The sequence below is a fragment of the Narcine bancroftii genome, chromosome 7, assembly GCF_036971445.1.
Source record: "Narcine bancroftii isolate sNarBan1 chromosome 7, sNarBan1.hap1, whole genome shotgun sequence".
NCBI classification, from domain to species: domain Eukaryota; kingdom Metazoa; phylum Chordata; class Chondrichthyes; order Torpediniformes; family Narcinidae; genus Narcine; species Narcine bancroftii.
The window spans coordinates 147,258,681-147,277,768 of record NC_091475.1 but is presented as its reverse complement, the minus strand read 5'-3'; the positions used below and the strand labels follow the sequence as shown (position 1 = coordinate 147,277,768).

Sequence of the window (19,088 nt, the reverse complement as noted above, 5' to 3'; positions counted from 1 at the left end):
AGAACAGTAAAGGCCCTTTGGCCCACAATGCTGTACCAACCCATATAAACTGTATATTATATATAACTGAAAATATATCCAGAATTTTTATCCTCACCCAGATGGGTTTGCTTCCACCCACCACTGATAAGAAAGAGAAGCTAAAGATGACTAACCTTACTACAGGGTGCAATCCAATAGCACAAGGCCAGGAATGGCAACCCAAAGGCTACAGCAAGCACCATCAGGAACTTGGTTGCTATTGGCTGTTGACGTAGTCCTGAGAGATTTTCATACCAGATAGAGAGAAGTTGTTGTTGACAGTTTGGATGAGCTACAAACTTTAAATAAAAAATCAGTTTGATGTTAGGAATCAAAATGAAAGTAATTAATGACAGTTTAAAAATGTTAAATATTTTAAATAGGATGCACTTCTAATTAATATTCTTACTTTATCACAAAATAAAGTTGATAATATGTATGAGGGATATAATTATATAAAATCATAAATATGTTAGAAGGTATCATTATGAAAAAAAATTTCCTTCATAAAACCTAGATTTAAAAAAAATCAATTAGAATATTTAACTTAACAACTTCTTTGAGTCATTGTTCTGTAACTCCTTCAAAGAAAGTATTTTTTTGAAAATATGATTAAAACTGCTAGCACTTCCATTGAATTCCAAACCACATTTAGAAATGCAGGTAAATAGCTTTACATTCATCAGTAGCAGCACCTCCATTCTCTCATGTCCCACCCACCTCCTCTGCCTCAGATCCCAAATCTCAGGTGTATCAAAATACCAAGTGATAATTAACCAATACGAAGAGAGTTCTCACAAGAGATGTGTGATTAAAGTCTTAAATAAATGATGTGAACCTTCAGAGTTAATACTGTCTCCTGCATATAATAGTGGGGTACTAAATGTATATGAAATGAGGTGATTATAACAATAACAGATATTCACAAACAATACATAACTATTGAATCTATTATTAATATTTTTAATTTAAGGTATGCAAAGAGAGCAGGCATCCCCGAGGATATGTCATCTTGATCCTTCTTTGACCACCAAGACACCTGGGCCCATTATAGATTCCATTACAACTAGAGAATGGAAAACACAGGCTATTGAATCAAAACCACATCCAGTGGAAGGCTTTCCTCTCAGATCCTAGGGCATCCCGTGCTCCCTGGTTCTGAGAGAAGCCAATGATGGGGAGTTGAAAAAAACGGAGAATATCTCTGCTTCTGATCTCCAATACACTGAGATTTTGGACAGAAACAGAAACAGAATCTAATCTATTGTCATGAACATGTGTCAAGGAATGTTATTTTGCTGCAGCAGGATTGTGCATTTCAGGTGCAAAATTGCTATAAATTACATTTCCTTAAATAGACTATTTTTTTTAAATCATGCAAAAGAGAAATAAGGTAGTGACTGTGGTTCATTATCTATTCAGAAATCTGATGGCAGAGGGGAAGAAACTGTTTCTTTCTACTGTTGGGAGTTCACCTTCAGGCTCCTGTACCTCCATCCTGATGAGAAGAGGGCAAGATCAGGGTGGTGAGGGTCTTTAATGATAGACACTTGTTTCTTTGAAGATCACCTCTTAAAGATGTCCTTAACAGAGTGAAGGCAAATGCCCAGGATAGTGCTGGCCGAGTTTACTACCCTTTGTAGTCCTTTTCTGTCCTGTGCATTGGCACCTCCATACCAGACAGTGATGCAATCAGTCAGAATGTTTTCCATAGTAAACCTGTAGAAATGTCCAAGAGTCTTTGGTGAAGTACCAAATCTCCTCAAACTACTAACAAAGTAGTCACTGGTGAGCCTTCTTCATGATTGCATGGATATAATTGTCCCAGGATAGATCTTCAGAGATGTTGATACCCAGGAATTTGAAGTTCTTTACCCTCTTCACTGCTAACCCTTTGATGAAGACTAGCTTGTGTTCTCCTGATTTTCTCTTCTTGAAGTCCACAATCAATTCCTTATTTTTACTAACATTTAGTGCAACGTTGTTGTTGTGACACCACTTAACACCTGATCTATCTCACCCCTGTACACTTCTTCACTATCATCCATGATTCTGCTGACTACCATGGTGCCACCCACAAATTTGTAGATGGCATTTGAATTGTACCTAGCCACACATGGGTGTAGAGAGAGTAGAGCAGTGGGCTAAGCGTGCATCCTTGAGGTCCACCTCTGTTGATTGTCAGTGAGGAAGAGATGTGGTATCCAGTTGCGGCGGCGGGGGTGGGGGTGTGGGGGGGGGAGATGTTGCCTAGGGTTTGGAACTTGTTGATCAGCACTGAGGGAATAATCGTATTGAAATCTGAGGTGTAATCAATGAAAAGCAGCCTGATGCCCATGTGGTTGATGTCTAGGTTATTCAGGGCTGAATGGAGAGCTACTGAGATTTCATCTGCTGTGGAGTAATTGTGGAGGCAGGCAAATTGCAGTGGGCCCAGGTCTTTACTTAAGTATGAGTTAATTCTGTCCAGAACAAGTGAAGGCTGGCTGAATATATAAATCAAGCTTCTTTAGCTGACATAAGATTCAGGTGTGATTTTGTGGATGCCAATGGATGAAATTCTTGCAGCCCACTTGCCAATCCAATTCAATAGAGTCCTCTAACTTGTGCCACAAAATAGAGAATGGAGCAGCAACAGTTGCAGGCCATTAATTGTGTGCTCATCACAATATCTCTTGACCAATAACAGTATGCCCCTTACAATACCGATAGCCTATGATGAGGCATTGCAGCATCCACTACTGACTATGTGCCACTGCAACATCAATTGACCACTCACTGTGGTGCTGCAACACCTCTGCTCAAAATGAACTACTTACAACATCAGCTGTTCACTGTATGTCCCATGGAACATCCACTGACCGCTATTTGTTTGCCATGAAATGTGTGGTCACTTAATCACTGACTGGTCACCCTTTGCCCTATCAAACCCACTGTGTGTACATCCACTCTCCACTAATTGTTCACAAGATGATACCTGGATGCATGGAATATTGTGGAGGAATGTGGTGGACACATCCCTATGAATAATGTCTCTAATGTACCAACAGCCATTAATAGTTTTATCATTCAGCTTTCTGTTTAATTTTCTAATATAAATTCATGTACATCTTTATTAGAAGTGGTAAGTCATGGTTTATGGATTGAACTTGTTTGAACATCACAGTTAATCTTTAATGTTTATTAATCACATTTTTTAAAGGATTTTGGAGTTAACCATGGTACAATATAGCAACTCTCCATTATGTAATAGTTAAATAACAATGTACAAAATAGAAGCAATGGCTCTTACCTTTTTGACCTCACATTTAATGGCCAATTTTAGCCGACTAAGGCTAGGTCGAAATACTTGGTTACTGTTGGGATTAGGCTCCACAGTCCCATTCAAAATGGCTTCAACTTCTTCAGTAATCCGGCACAAGTCGAGAAGTCCAACAACAAAATCTTTGCATTGCATCGATAATTTTTTGTAATCATTCTGGAAAAACACAAATTTAAAGCAATATAACTGTTAGAAGGCTGGACTTTATAATGCTCATATAATTATTTGCTTTTACTAAAACAAATCCTGTTTCGTTGCTTCTGAAACTAAACAGCACCCAATCCCTGAGTTCACTCTCAATTTGCCAGGACCTACCTTGAACTGGCTGATGCAAAGCATTGTCAATGGGAGGGCACTTAATTTCCCCTCATAAAACACTGAATACAAAAAAAAAACACCTTGGATAAACAAATGTTGTAAGTTCATCATTGTTTATGATTGGTATTTCAAAAGTTCTGTCCTCAAGTACAGCTTTTTTTTTAAACATGAAAAACTTACCTTAAACCATTCATATTTTAACAATAAGGCAAATGCAATCCTAATTTTTGCAAAGAATTTTTAAACAAATCTCTCTCATATCCGCCCCCTCACATTTACTCCCATGGAGTAGAACACAGCAACTGGGCCCAGGTATAGAATTATCAGGACATGAGAAATAAAATAAAACCATTTAGCCCTATGCCTGCTCAATTGCTAATAAGATCATGGCCAGTTATATACTGTATTTCAACTCCATTTTCCTGTTCTAACCCCCCCCCCCCCACCACAATCTTCTGATAACCTTAACTTCCAAAATTCTGCAATTCACTGTCCTGAATTTTCCAAAACAGGGTTTTTTAATCCCTCCTTCATCTTCCTATGGTCCATCAACTGCTCACATAGACTGTTCCAGAAATTGACGGCTTGCTGTTAGTACTACTGGTAAGCAGGCAGCCAAGAAAGAGTGATCAGTACCAATCAAGTTGCACCATAAAGCAGGTAGGAAGAGGAAGAGATTTTTAGACAAATTTCTCAAGAGGCAGGATGGAGGATGTCTGCAGCATTCATTTTGTGGTTTTATCTGCTCCTTTTGGAGTCTGAGAAAAGATTTAAAATTCCCTCATAGGAATTCTTTGCTCTGACCTTCTTCACCCACCAGGAAATTTTCTGCAGTTCCACATTCTTCCTTCAAGGACCCAAGTCATTATATGGTTGACAGAGGGAGATCATGGTAATGAGTCAGGAACCCAAAAAGCTCCATTATCAAAGTGAGATGATCTTTTATACCAGCCTCAGCCACATGCAGAGAAATCAAATTCTGGTGTAGGGAATTGAATGACTTATCAGCAAAAAAAATAATAATCAGAAGCAATTTCAGTGAAATTATGTTATATCCTCAGAACACAAATGTTAATGTTATTCCCTGTGCAGTTGTTGGTTAAACAGCAAGGGAAACATTACATTATTTTCTTTATTCATTTACAAGATGTGAGCATTGCATACATTGTGAGAAGTCCCAGATTGCCTTCAAGAAAGCAAATGATTAGCCACCTCCGTGAACTACTGCAGTTCCACAGTTTAGTTGTGAAGGGAGTTCAAGTATTTTGACCAAGAGAAAAATGACAAAGGTGCAATATTATCTCTGAAGCAATTTGTGACTTGGAACCTGCAGGTGGTGGTATTTCCATGCAGATATTATTTGATTGGTGTGCTTTATTTTAATGGTTGCTGTATTGTATTGGATGTTTCCAAGTCAATCAAATTATATAATGTACACTTTCCTATATTATGTGAATATATCTGAAGAATTTTCTATTTAAAGAAAAATAATTTCAATTATTATTATTCAATGCTTTCTATTAAACAACACTGTTTAATGTTACCACTAACCAATTCCAATAACCTGGGTTCAGTTAAAGTTCTCTCACCATATAATTTTCTTAAGGGAAGTATTTAATTCCCAAGCTAGAAAATATACCAAAATAATGAAATGAAAGCAAGTCAACTATTGAAAAACGAAGTTCGATACTTCAGAACTACAACAAAGAGACAATCAAATTAAATGTTCACCAAAGGCCAAATTAATTTACTATTAACATCAAAAGATTGAGCATTTGAGAATCCAACATATGCAAAAAGCATATTGGAACAATTTTACACCTGAGCGGGAAATTGAACATTTTTAAAGATCTTTCATTGTTTAAGTTAAACAACATTAGACCGAACCAGCTTTTTTGTGAAAATTACTAAGTAACTGAAAGGCAGAACATTTCCAAACTAATAATGAGAATATTTACCAGTGTGTATACAATGGGAAGTGAATGAACTGTTTACCACTCATTCCTCATCAGAATAAGAAGTTTAATCTACAAAACATGTCAACTGCAGGCAGAGAATGTGCAATGGATTTAATGTGTACATTTCATCATCTATTAAGTTTGTAAATTTCATGGGCGTCCCACGAGACAGTTTTTTTTATAATTCAAGAGAGTAAATGACAGAATTCCCAAGAAGTTTTATTGCCCTTCCAGCTCTGGTGCATAAGTCACCACAGCATTCCATTGGATCAGGATCACAGCTTGATTTGAAATTTTGACCAAACATGAGCAATAACACAGGAGATCAGCTAATTTGTATAAACATATCAATTTCACATTGCTTTTTGATGCAGAAGGGAGCTATTCAAGTCTGGACCAGTTCTCAGAACAATCACACCAACCCCACTCAAAACTTCTACCTCTCTAACCTATTCTCTGTTACACGCCCATCTTCTGACTCTCCTAGCACTACCTACACCAACCTACCATCCAGCACATCATGGTACATGGCAGGAAATTAGACCACCCAAAGAACATTCTCATGATGTAAGAGCAATGTACAAAGTCCACATATTACCCAAGGTAAGGATCAAACAAGAGTTTCTGGCGCTATGGGGCATCACTGGCTGCTGTGCTATGTGCAAACAAACAATATGACCCATATTACTTAAAGTAGTACATTCTCTGCGTAATCGAATATTGCAGAACAATCCATGACAAATGATTCCACATGTGTAGATTTTAATATTATGTGGGCCCAGATGCAGTGGTCTTCAGTGAACAAAAAAATACTCATTGTTTATACACTCAACAAATACCCATTAATTTTCAATAGATCTAAAGTGTGTAGACATCAAGTGCCACTTTTTGCTTTGTACCTGACTGTTGTCCAGGTCTTACTAAATATACACATGTGCTACATTAATTGTTAAAAAATTGCAACTAGCATGGAACATTGTGTGTGTATCAATGAGCAACCCCACAAATGACCCACAAATTTTTTATAGGGGTGTGGTGGAAAGTGTGCTGACCGGCTGCATCATGGTCTGGTATGTGAACACCAATACTCCCGAGCATAAGACCTCAAAAATGCAGTGGACACAGCCCAGGACATCACAGGCAAAACCATCTCAACTATTGAGAACATCTACAGGGAACACAGCCATTGGAGGGCAGCAGCAATCATTAAAGACCCACACCACCTACCACACTCTCTTTTCTTGCTGCTGTCATCAGGAGAGAGGTGTCGGTCTCACTCAAACAGGTTCAGAAACAGCTGCTACCCCTCCACCATCAGACTCCTGAATGACAAACTCAATCAGAGACTCATTTAAGAACTCTTATTTGTGCACTTTATTGATTGTTTCTTGTTCTCTCTGTATTGCAGTTAGTTTGTTGACATTTGTTTTATAATGTACAGCAAAAAGAACCGGAACAGCAGGCTATGAGCCATTCAGCACCACTGATTTACTTTAAAGTTCATGCTGCAGCCTTTTAAGGCTGTTCAGCGTACTGAACTCACATCACGCTGACAGAAGCGTGTGCACATACTTCTGGTCTGTACTTGAAGAGAAGGACCCACGATGCCATCTTTCCTGCGACTGTCCCACTGACAGCACGCAACAAGCGGGGCCGGTTTGCCATTGCAATTATGTGTGCCGTCACACAATTTCCCCTCCCCCAAAACCGGCGCTGGTGGTCTCACTGCATACCGTGGGCGAGGTCTTCTGCTTCGGTGGCCAACCCCTACGTGTTGGCAGTGGGACAGTTACCAGCTCTGACAAGTCAAAGTGTGCTGGTTTGAGGTGGTCCAGGGTGAAAAGATTCTCTCTGCCCCCAATGTCAAGAGTGAAAGTAGATTCCCTTAGTAAAGGTAACGTAATATTAGAAATGAGTATGATACATACTTAAAAATTACAGAAACCATATTTAGATATTATAGGTCTGGATATCTAATTGTTTCTCTTCTGCACCCACCACCACTTTTCTATTTAATCTTAGTGATTGAACTTTATCATGTTGGTTTAATTCTACTATTTTATTAATATCCTGTCTTTCCTTTTTTTTGGGGGGGGGGCGTAGTTATCACAGTAGCTTTGCACATATATCGGTATTCTTTTTTTCTTTTCCACTATTTTCTCTCTTCTCACCTTTATGTACAGTACAACCATTTATTTTTTTATTCTATTTTGATAATTAAGTATTGTTTGGATATGATTCTATATATTGTATGCAAAACTATAAAATATATTTTTTTTAAAAGAGTGAAAGTAGAGGCATTCCTCTGAAGTATCTTTCAGGGTGCCTCATAGAGACCCTTGAGGGGTAGCCTGTGTCCGCTCCTATGAACAAACACATAGTTGCGAGTATCTAAACCTCTGGGGTAAGCAGAGGGGTGAGGGGGGTGGGAGTGTCACGATGGCAGTGGTGGTGCAAGTGATCCTAATTTGTCTCTCAGTTGTTCCAATACGATGGTGGTGCCAGAGTCCTGCCCTGGTGGTGAAAGGAGGAATTGGCCCAGGACTGCTAGGGGTTCACCATAGACCAACTCTGCTGAAGAGGTTTTGAAGTCATCCTTTGGTGCTGTGCGGATACCGAGGAGGACCCATGGCAGTTTCTCCACCCAGTTTGGCCTCTCCAGCCTTGCCATCAGTGCAGACTTAAGTTGGCAATGAAAATGCTTGACAAGTCCGTTGGGCTGGGGATGGTAGGCAGTGGTGTGGTGTAACTGGGTGTCCATGAGTTTAGACAAAGGGCAGAAGTGAATTGGGCCCCCGGGTCAGTAGTTATGTGTGCTGGGACTCCAAAGCGGGAGACTGAGGCAGAGAGGAAAGCCCTGGCACAACTGTCTGTGGTGGTGTCCGGGGAGTGGACGGCCTCCAGCACCAGGCTAAACCTGTCCACTATCCTGTGCAGGTAGTACAATCCCCCAAGAGACTGCCAAAGGGCCTATTATGTCAAAGTAGACATGCTGGAACTTGCAAGTCGGTGCGTCACACTGTTGGAGGCAGGATTTGGTGTGCAGCTGGACCTTCACAATTTGGCAGTGTGAGCAGGTTTTCACCCATTCACTAACTTGCTTGCACAGCCTGTGCCAGATGAAGTGGAAGGATATCATCCGTACCGTCGTTCGGATGGAGGGATGGGAAAAGCTTTGTAGCATATCGAAAACCATTCAAGGACATTGGGTGGGGACAATTGGTCGGAGTTGGCCAGTGGAGACATCGCAGAGTAAGGTGGCACCATTGGTTTCCACTGAGACGTCTTGGAGCTGCAGACCTGTGATCGCAGTCCTGTCCTGAAACTGTAGGTCTCAGGATCATTCTGCTGGGCTTGAGCCATATTGTGGTAGCTGATGCCGTGCCACAGGGCATGATCAGCTGCCCTAAATAGTGCATCAGAGACAACATTCTCTTTGCCTGAGAGGTGGTGGATTGAAGTGGTGAATTCCGAGATGCAAGATAAGTGCTACTGCTGGCAGGCAGTTCATGGGTCAGAGAACTTGAAGAAGGCAAATGTCAGCAGCTTGTGGTCTGTATTGACTGTGAAAGACCTCCCGTCCATGAAGTATCAGAAATGGCAGATGGAGAGGTGGAGGACTAGCAGCTCTCTGTCAAACACATTGTATTTCAGTTCAGGTGCTCGAAGGTGATGGCTGAAAAAGGCAAAGGGCCTCTGAGTGTTGTCTATGAACTGTTCCAGGACACCGTTCACTGTTGTATTGGATGTACCGAGGCGAGCTGGGTGGCTGGCTTGTTGGATGTGCCAAGGGGTACTATCTGGAGGTCTGCCAATAGGGGATGTGCCCACAAGAAATCTGGTCCCAGAAGTGGCTTGTCCAGAGATGCCAAAGTGAATGACCCATTGAAAGAGGTCTCGCCAAAATGTACAGGGATGTAGCTTTTACCAAAAGTTTTAATACCGGTGTTGTTGGCTGCATGCAGGGTTGGGCCATGAGGTATTTTGCGTGTCTCAAGCAAAGTTATGGGGATGACACTTATCTCTGCACCCGTGTCCATGAGGAATCTTTGGCCTGAGATCTTGTCCCAGAGGTGGAGTAGGCTTTTCGACTGGCTAGCTACCATGGTTACAAATAGCAGCTGGCCCTAGATTTTCTTTGAAATGAGCTCGGCTGGTTACACCTGGGTGATAGTACAGAATATTATCACCAATGTATATATTTGTATATAAATATATGAGAGCCATAGCCCCACCTACTGGCAGGTCATAAAGGGCTGCTCCTAACCAGACCCAGGACAGTCTGGATTGATCGACCTCTATGTACTACGCTCCAGTCTTTTGCTAATAATACCCTTGGCTTGAGTCAACAAGTCTTCGAGTCATTCGACGGGCTAGAATCTACATGCTCCTGTTCCCCACTGTTGATGGTCAGGGTCAGGCTTCTCAATTCATGGGTGGGGAGGTTCTGGCTCATATGTTGGGCTGGCCTTGGGCATCGACTTGGGCAGCAGCCTTGTAATGTGGTTGATTGTTACTGCAGGCTCACGTTTGGACCCACCTTACGTGGGTCGCTGAAGTCCACGTCAGCAAGTAGCAGCTTAATGTCTTTGGGCATATGCTCGAGGAATGCTTGCTAGAACATGAGGGCTTGTGTCCCTCTGCCAGGCTGAGCATTTCGTCCATGAGAGCAGACAGTGTTCTGTCCCCGAGGCCGTCCAGGTGAAGGAGCCTGGCAGCCCTTTTGCATCGTGAAAGCCCATTAGTGCTAATGAGGAGGTTCTTTAGACCCATGTATTTACCTTCCTCTGCCAGTGCCTGGGTGAGGTCATCAACTGGTGAGGTGACTTCCTGGTGCAGCGAACTAACGACATAGAAGCATTTTGTGGAATCCAAGGTAATCTGCTTGATCTGGGACCATGCTTTCGAATGTGGGCAGCTTTAACACAACAGTGCCTACAGCTGTGGGGTCCAAAGTGCCAAGTTTTCAGAACATGGAGATTCGTAGGGGTCACCAGTGTTGTGGGTTGTGTACGAGCACAACAGAAACTACTGAGACAGCAGGCTGTGAGCTCATTAAGCACAACTGATTTACTTTGAAGTTCACGCTACAGCCTTTTAAGGCCATCCTCGTGTACTGGAACTCACATCATGCTGACGTAAGCGCATATGTGTACTTCCAGTCTGTACCAGAAGAGAAGGACTCATGCCGCCATCTTTGCTGTGACTACTCCGCTGACCATGCGTGACAAGCGGGGCCGGTTTGCTGCTGCAATTATGTGTGCCGCCATAACAGTGCTTTTATTTGTTTACATATTTATGCTGTGTACAGTTTATTTTTTGCACTACTAATTAATGGTAATTCTGTCATGCCCACAGCAAAAAGGAATCTCAGGGTTGTATGAGATGTCATGTATGTACTCTGACAATAAGTCAGAAATCTGACCTCAAGAGTGAGGGAAGAGCATTGATGAAGCAGCTGCAAATGGCCAGGCTAATAACAGTACAGCTCAGCATTAGATTAAATGTAAATGAAACTCTTTTAAAGCAAAGCAACCTGAACAGATTCAAGAAGTTGACCAAACCTAAATTAACAGTTATTAAGAAGTCTGCAACATTGAACCATTTACGAGAAACAATTTGACAAGAGAAACTGATAAAAGCGAATAGCAGTGAAGATCACTGCACCTGGCTAAATAAGTAGCTTATAGGAAAGATGATGTTGAGGGCATCGAGTAGAGTCACTCAGCTGTGAGGGAGATGACACGTGTTTTCAGCTTGTTCCGTGCACATTGGAATGGTGTGGCAATTTAGTATTGGTTATCTGTGCTTTGGTTATCTGTGAAAGATATTGGGATCAAAATTATATAGGACTAATAAATGAGGACAGGATTCATTCAGAACTGGATGGTCCACGAATGTCACACCGCAAGTTCACATTCATAGGTAATTTCCTACAAGCATCATTGTAATACTTACCAAATGCAAACTGCATTGTTGCTAGTTTTATCATTATTACATATTGCCTGATGTCTGAAGTAGGAAGTACTCGTTAAGTCAAGCTACCAATTACAACCCTCAAAGAGAATGTCTGTAAATGGTTATGCAAGTCGCACTAAACTCTGGGAATGTTGCAGCAAGAGATGGCAGCCACTGTGGGGTATAAGCCCCATTTCCTGATGCTGCTCTAGAAACACTGGTGGGTCACTTAAATGAGGTAGAAACTTAAATGGCTAGTTCAGGAGTCCCAAGAAACATTTCACTCCTGCAGCATCCATTGGATGCAGCATATCCTTTTCAGCCTTTAGTTTGCTGAATCTGGCTCCAGTATTCTTCAGGACAAAGTGAAGCAGGTAAGAAAATTCTTTCACTTTGAACTTCATCTTTTACTTGTACCTCCTGATTCTGCTTATCGGGTCTCTCAGCTTTCAGTCATAGTATCTCCCTCTCAAAAGACTACTTTATAATTTGATATGGCTTTTAATCCTCTGAGACCCCAGAGTGCTACAGGAGATCTTTGCTGAATGTCTCCTTATATTGCATTGTCACTTTTTCCAACAGCATTTACAAAATGCCATGTAACAAGTGTGACAGAATATAGATATGTTTTTGGGAAATAAATTGAGGCAGGAATTTTGATGTAGGTCACATACAAACACTTTAAAGCAGATCTTATTTAAAATACTGGAGCTCTGCTCATGGGGGGCCAACAGCCTTTGCCAAAGCTTTGGAGAGTGCCCAAGAGACTTCACTAATAGATTGTTGTTTACATAAAGGCAACAGATGAAAGAGCTTGTTGGAGCCACAGATTGTCTGGAGGAAAACTTGCTGTTCTAAGAGGATCATGTGGTTTTGCAAGCAGAGAGAGTCAAACAAGGTTTCTCTTGTGGAAAACCCTATTTGGAAGATGGGTTGTGAAAGCTTGATTCAGCCTGGTCAAAGCCCTTGTGGTTCATGCAAGAGAAGAGGACTGGCTTTCTAATGTTTCACTTGATATAAGAGAAACAAAAAGGAACTCTGTGATGACCTGGAAGAAAGAGGTTGTCATCTGGAAAACCCTGAGCGGGCAATTTTCTTCAGCAAGATTCTGAAGTGGCTAATTAAAAAAGGGATCAGTTGTGGGTGTCAGCGTACAACGAATCTCTCTCTGAAAACTGCCAAGAACCTTCCTGAGTGGTAACCATTTACCTTTCAAGCACCAAAGCCTGGTGAACTTTATAAATGTTAAATTCTTTGCACGGTAGAAGAATCGCCTGCAACCAGTGAACTTGGAAGAATGAGAAGTAAGATTGGACTATGAACCAAAGAACTTTTCTGAACTTACACACACATTACATACACGTGCACTTAGAATTAGAAGGGGGTTAAGTTAGGTTAGTTTAGTCAATAGTGATAAGTTAAAGTGTGATTCTGTTTTCATGTTTAAAGATAATTAAAAGCAACTTTTGTGTCAGTAACTATTGTCTTAGTGAATATCTATTGCTGCTGGGTTTTTGGGTTTTCTGGGCTCGTAACACAAGCAACATAAAAACCCCTTATGAGGTCAGAACACATTCTCTACATCCAGCACACTCAAAAAAGAGACCTGTCCAATGGCAAAACACCTTTTATCATCTTTGCAGGTTAATGGGTATTCAGTAGAATTCCAATCTCACTGCCAATTAGAGGGAGTTCACAAATGCCCTCTTTATCTGCTAGTAGTCATAAGAACAAGAAATAGGAGTAGGCCATCTGGCCCATCGACCCTGCTCCACTATTTAGTAAGATCATGGCAGATCTGTCCATGGACTCATCTCCATTTACCTGTCCATTCCCCTTAACCCTTCATTCTCCAACTCTGCAAAAAAATAGACTTAACTCTTTCTTAAATGTATGTAATCAGACTGCCTCTATTGCTTCTTTGGGCAAGAATTCCACAGATTCACTGCTCTGGGAAAAGCATTTCCTCTTCATCTTGGTCCCAAATCTACTCCTGTGAACTGCTTACAGATGCCCTCTATGGATGGGACCTTCTGTTCAACACCCTTCTTTTCTTTCTCCTCCTGCTCCCTCTTTAGAGCTTCTTATTAGACAAGGTTAATGCTGTTACACAACATCAACTCAGTACTCAACAAGCCTCCAACAATTGAAAGTTGCTCTAAGCGACACAGTTTGTGGAGAGGTGGATATGGTACAGTGGAAAACATAGTGGTTGCTTCCAGTTTCCAAATAACATTGTGGATCAGGTTCCTTGACAGAACCCAAATTAGTCTTGCAGCATCCACAGTGTTATGACAGAGTGTTAGTGATCCTCCTGACTTCTAGAGAGAGTCAGAGAGTAGTTTGTTGTGGTTGGATTCAAGATGGTTGCCTCCACATGGTTGTGTACTTTAGCTAATAAAATATAGTTGTTTTAAAGCAACCCAAGTTTCTTTATTACAATAAAAGAAACCACACACGCGAGGTAAAGGTATATAAATCAACATTTTGGGCCTGAGCCCTTGTTCAAGATATGAACCTTGAAGAAGGGCTCAGGACCAAAATGTTAATTATATTTCTTTACCTTCTATGGATGCTGCAAGACCCACTGAGTTCCTTCAGCATTTCTGAATTTTTACTCCAATCACAGTGTGTCTGCAGACTTTCATGCTTCACAGGACCCAAATTGGCTCAGTTTTGCAAGGGACATCTCAAATCAATATTGCAAAATCATAAAAGATAACAACTATACAATCTATGCATTTCTGGTTACCATTCAATAAACCCACTAACAAAATGCACAAAGTACTAAATGCTGCATCTTGCTCTAAAAATACACAATAGTCTTCACTGTAATTCACCATTTGCAATTCGGAAAGAAAATGCAATGAGCAGCTTAATTTCTCAACCTTTGTGTTATCCTGAAGGGAAATTGTATTTTTGAACACAATATTTGTATGTACTGTGAAATAGAATTTTATCAATCATTGAAAATAATTGCATCATTATTGCATGACTTTTGAACAATAGTAAATTGTTTCTGTGTCCACCATACATGTGGCTTTTTATTTTCATTGTAATTCTACACTTTGCACTGCTGTATGTAATCTGAGATGTAAGCCTGTTGGTCTACGTTTGCAGATGAACTCTTATCAATATACCAGGTATCTTATGACCAATGAACTTAAATTTAAAAGGAGCTAGAGACAAAAGAGCGAACTAAAAACCAGTTGCAATTATGTCAACAACCAAAAGAATTCTGCAATAGATCAGGAAGGATATGGTCACAGGGGACTTTGAAGATTATACTAGAAAGAAGAAATGTTTTATTTTGAAGAGAAAAATGTGTTTGATAAATTACATTTGAGATTTTGAAAGTATTTTTATTTGGAAGGAAAAATAGAAGAGCACAATTTTTAAAAACTAAGAGGCCTGAGAGTTCTTGTGTGTGAATCACAAAAGGTTGGTTTGCAGGTGCAACAGGTAACCAGGATGGCAAATGAAATGTTGGCCTTCATTGCTGAAGGGATAGAATTTAGGAGGAGGGGAATTCTGCTGCAGCAGTACTGGGTACTGGAGAGACCACCATGTACAGTTCTGGTCTCCTTGCTTGAGAAATTATATACTGGCTTTGGAGGTGCTGCAGAGGAGATGAGGTGGTTAGCCGCTGAGGAGAGATTGAGTCTCCTGATGCTATACTCACTGGAATTCAAACGAATGAGTAAGATTTTATAAAAACATAAATTATGAAAGGGATAGACAAGATAGAGGAGACAAGAAAGTTGTTTCTTCAGATAGGTAAAGCTAAAACAAAGGGACATAGTCTCAAGTTTCAGCTGACTCGATCCAGGACAGAGATGAAGAGGAACTGCTTTTCACAGAGTAGTGGTGGAATTCTTTCCTAAAAAAAGCAAATAGAGGCTGTCTGATTACATACATTTAAGACAGAGTTAAATATATTTTTGTAGATTTGGAGAATGAAGGGTTAAGGGGAACGGATACATAAGTGGAAAAACACACAAATGCTGGAGAAACTCAGCAGATCAAACAGTGCCTTTATGTAGCAAAGGTGAAGATGCTTCACCAACGTTTTGGGCTTCAGCCCTTCATCAAGGTGTGGGGGAACAGGAGAAACAGGTAAGTGGAGATGAGTCCATGGACAGATCTGCCATGATCTTACTAAATAGTAGAGCAAAGCTTGAAATAGGCCAGATGACCTATTTCCTTATGATTATTAGCAGATAAAGAGGGCATTTGGCTGTTGACAATTTGTATAAACAATAGATTAAAAACCTAAAGTAACAACCTAATTTGATGCTGATGCAAATTTAGCTGATAAAAATGAGCTGTGAGGATGCTAAGATTATAAAAATACTTTTGCTTTTATTCAGAAGTGTTAAAACAGTAATGTAGCAAGTTCATGCTGTTTTCTAAAGTACTGTACCAGCATAATCGATTTGTCAGGTTTTCCTGTGAAAAGGCATAGTTTCCCTGGTTCACTGCACAAAACTGTAATTCCTGAAAGTAGTCACTTACCAGTGCAGCTGTCACCATAGGATGCAGCTCTTAAAGGTATCTGTCCATCATAGGCACACTCGTTCAATCTGCAAACAAAGTCTCTGTGTGGGGAATGGCTGACAGAGAGGGAGAGAGTGTGCACCCACATTTATTGTCAGGAACAGTCAGCTCTTAGAGAAGATCATCAAAAGAGAGATCCACAGAAAGACTCTTAAGTAAGCCCAAGGGGAGAGCCAGTGTTGTATTGGCAGAAGCTTGATTGAGAACACTCTGCTGGGTCTGAAACTTACCTACTCTCTCTGAGTTGTAAGAGCCTATGCTGTCAGAAATGCTGCAAGATCCTTGTGTTTACTCAACCTCTTCCTTCAGATTGTAGATAGATATTGTAAATAGAGCGGTATACTCCTATAGTTGCTAGGGTAAGTCCCAGAGTACAGGGAGGGGTGGAAGGGCAAGGATGAGCTGACCATGGAGTCACCGAAAGAAGTTGGAAGGAAAAGATTTAACTGGCTATGTGATCTGTTGCAGCTGGCAGAAATGACAAAGGGTGGTGAGTGGGATGGAGAAGTTGGTAGGGTCAAAGATGAGGACCAAGAAAACTCTGCCCATGCTCTGTCTGAAGGTGGAAAGAGAAAAGATTTGGGAGATGAAGGAAATGTAAGTGAAGGTTCCATTAACCACAGTAAAGGGGAAACTACATTTCCTGAAATAGGAGAACATTTCAAAGACAGATGCGGCAGACACAGAGAAATTGAGTGAAAGGGGCGGCATCTTTCCAAGAGATAGGATTGGAGGAATTATAGTCTAGGTAGCTGTGGGAGTCAATGAGTTTAGTAAATGTCAGCAAATAGTTTGTCTCAAAGATGGATACAAATTCCAAAAAAAAAGGAAAAGTGGTGTCAGAAATAAGCACAATATGTTTAAAATGGGTAGTCATCAATGTTGTGGAGGAAGATTTCAGGGTGCTCCAGAACACATTATGGAAAATGGACTTTTCCGAGTACCCACTGAAAAACACAGGCATGTCTATGCCCACGTGCTTGCCACTGGATACATTTCAGACTTGTACAATGTGAGTGGAATATCCTGAGGGTTGACACATGTGGTGGTTTAATTGGAAGTCACAGGAGATACAGATCTCAGTGCCAACTTTCATGATAAAGCTTAATCTTATGCATATTGCTCCTCACAGAGCTTTAGATATGTGTGTGAATCCATGTAAGCCATGATGGATAAGGTCTTGGATGATGAGCCCTTCCATGCTTGCTGCTCAAGGACCCCATGTCCCATATAACAAGAGGAGTGTTCGGACTAAACAAAGATGCATTGGAAGTAAGTTTAAGTGCAAAAGTGTAATGGAAGGAGCCCGAAAAGCTGAGTCCTGTGTATTGTATGCAGAGAAGCTGCAGAGTAGGTCCACCCAGGCAAAGAAGGGAAGTGTTATTTGTTTCCCCTTTAAACATAAAAAAAAGCTAAGGTTAAAGTTAATTGATCTATGAGCAAACGAGGACACTCATGATCTGGGCCAGAAGGCAATATTACAAACTGCACAAATTACAATTCTAATTGGTTATATTGTTCAGGCCTCTCCAATATTTAGTTAATGCCAATAGCAGAAAATTACTCCTTTAAAACTTTCACTCACCTTAAACTCCTTCTCAATGTTAGCTAGTATACCAAGCTCATTACTGAGCTCCAGAGCTGTAAGCACTGGGTCCTCACTGGAGAGTGACAAGTAGGCAGGACTTGCTAAGCCTCTGTAGGCATTTATCCTTGATCTGGAGTGGCTGAAGGAGTCATTCAGTTGATTCTCAGTGCACACTTTACACTTGCAAAAATAATCATGTGGCCGGTTAATACGAGCTCCCCGCCTCAATAGGATATGAACAATTTCATAATCTTGGCAGTGCGCTGCCAGGATAATTGGAGTGACATCGTGGGAAAACCTGGTTCCATCTTCATCATAGGCATAAAAATCATTGTACTCTGGTTGACATTGCTCTGGGCTCACAGCCAGTGAATGTTTAGAAGCAAATAGTCGATGATTCAAGATGGCCTCCACTATTCTCACATATCCCTTGCTGATGGCCAATAATAATCCATCTCCAACACGAGACAGATTGTCAACTTTCAGCAGAAGCTCAATGACCTCCAAATGTTCATTTGCTACAGCCAACTGCAATGCATTCTGACCCATGTAATCAACACAATTCACATTGAGCATCTCAGATTCCTCAAGCATCCTTCTGACCACAGGAACATTGCCATATTCTGCTGCATCCAGAAATTTTTCTTCTTCTGACGTTAGGTTTGTGGACCTGTCATTAAACATATAGGCTGGACCACGGAAAGCCTGTCTTCTTCCTTTCTGAAATGTCTGCCATCGTGGCCGCTCCTCAATGAAATGACTGCCAAATACAAAGGGATAAACATCAGTTGGAGCAGAAGGATGATTTCTGCATGTTCTCTCAACATCGTCAAATCATTAAAAAAATGCTAAACTCCACAATAAACTGATATTTCTAAAAAAAAACATTAATACAAAAGAGATGTCAACATTCTCATGAGCAATTATCAGAATGACAGCTCTAAATTAACACCAACTTCATATTATCAGCTCCACAATTACCAATAATAATTTAAAAAATAATGACGTAACCTAAAAATGACAGTGACAGTGAGAAACCGTTGAAAATTAAAGCTAAATTTGGGCATTTTCCATGTTAACCAATTGCCCAAGCTCAGTACCAATATCACCAAATAAGAACATCTCATTGAAAGTTTTAGTTTTGTGATAATTGGCTGCCTTGTGTGCCAGTAGTGTGTGACTATAGTCAGAGACCAGAGAGCACATTGACTAATGTGTTCAAATTGAAAGACAGAATTAAGGAGAGTGAAGGTTTCACCCAAATTCAAAGGTAGTAGGCCTACACGTACTGGCATTTGATAAGTAAGGAAAGTGATAATGGGAACTATTATGGGAGACATGGACAGATGTCCACCCCATACCACAT

At 40.7% G+C, this 19,088-nt stretch overlaps 1 protein-coding gene across 1 annotated transcript in view; it reads right to left on the bottom strand.

Annotated features, from left to right (window-relative positions):
• The window catches only part of LOC138739184 (short transient receptor potential channel 6-like), a 100,208-nt gene that overhangs the window by 55,006 nt on the left and 26,114 nt on the right, over positions 1–19,088 (bottom strand). Inside the window, exons 2-4 of the mRNA XM_069890743.1 lie at positions 17,720–18,482; positions 3,314–3,499; positions 156–320 (exon numbers count right to left, since the gene is read on the bottom strand). Of these exons, the coding sequence (XP_069746844.1) occupies positions 156–320; positions 3,314–3,499; positions 17,720–18,482 (1,114 nt within the window). The remainder of the gene's footprint in view (positions 1–155; positions 321–3,313; positions 3,500–17,719; positions 18,483–19,088) is intronic.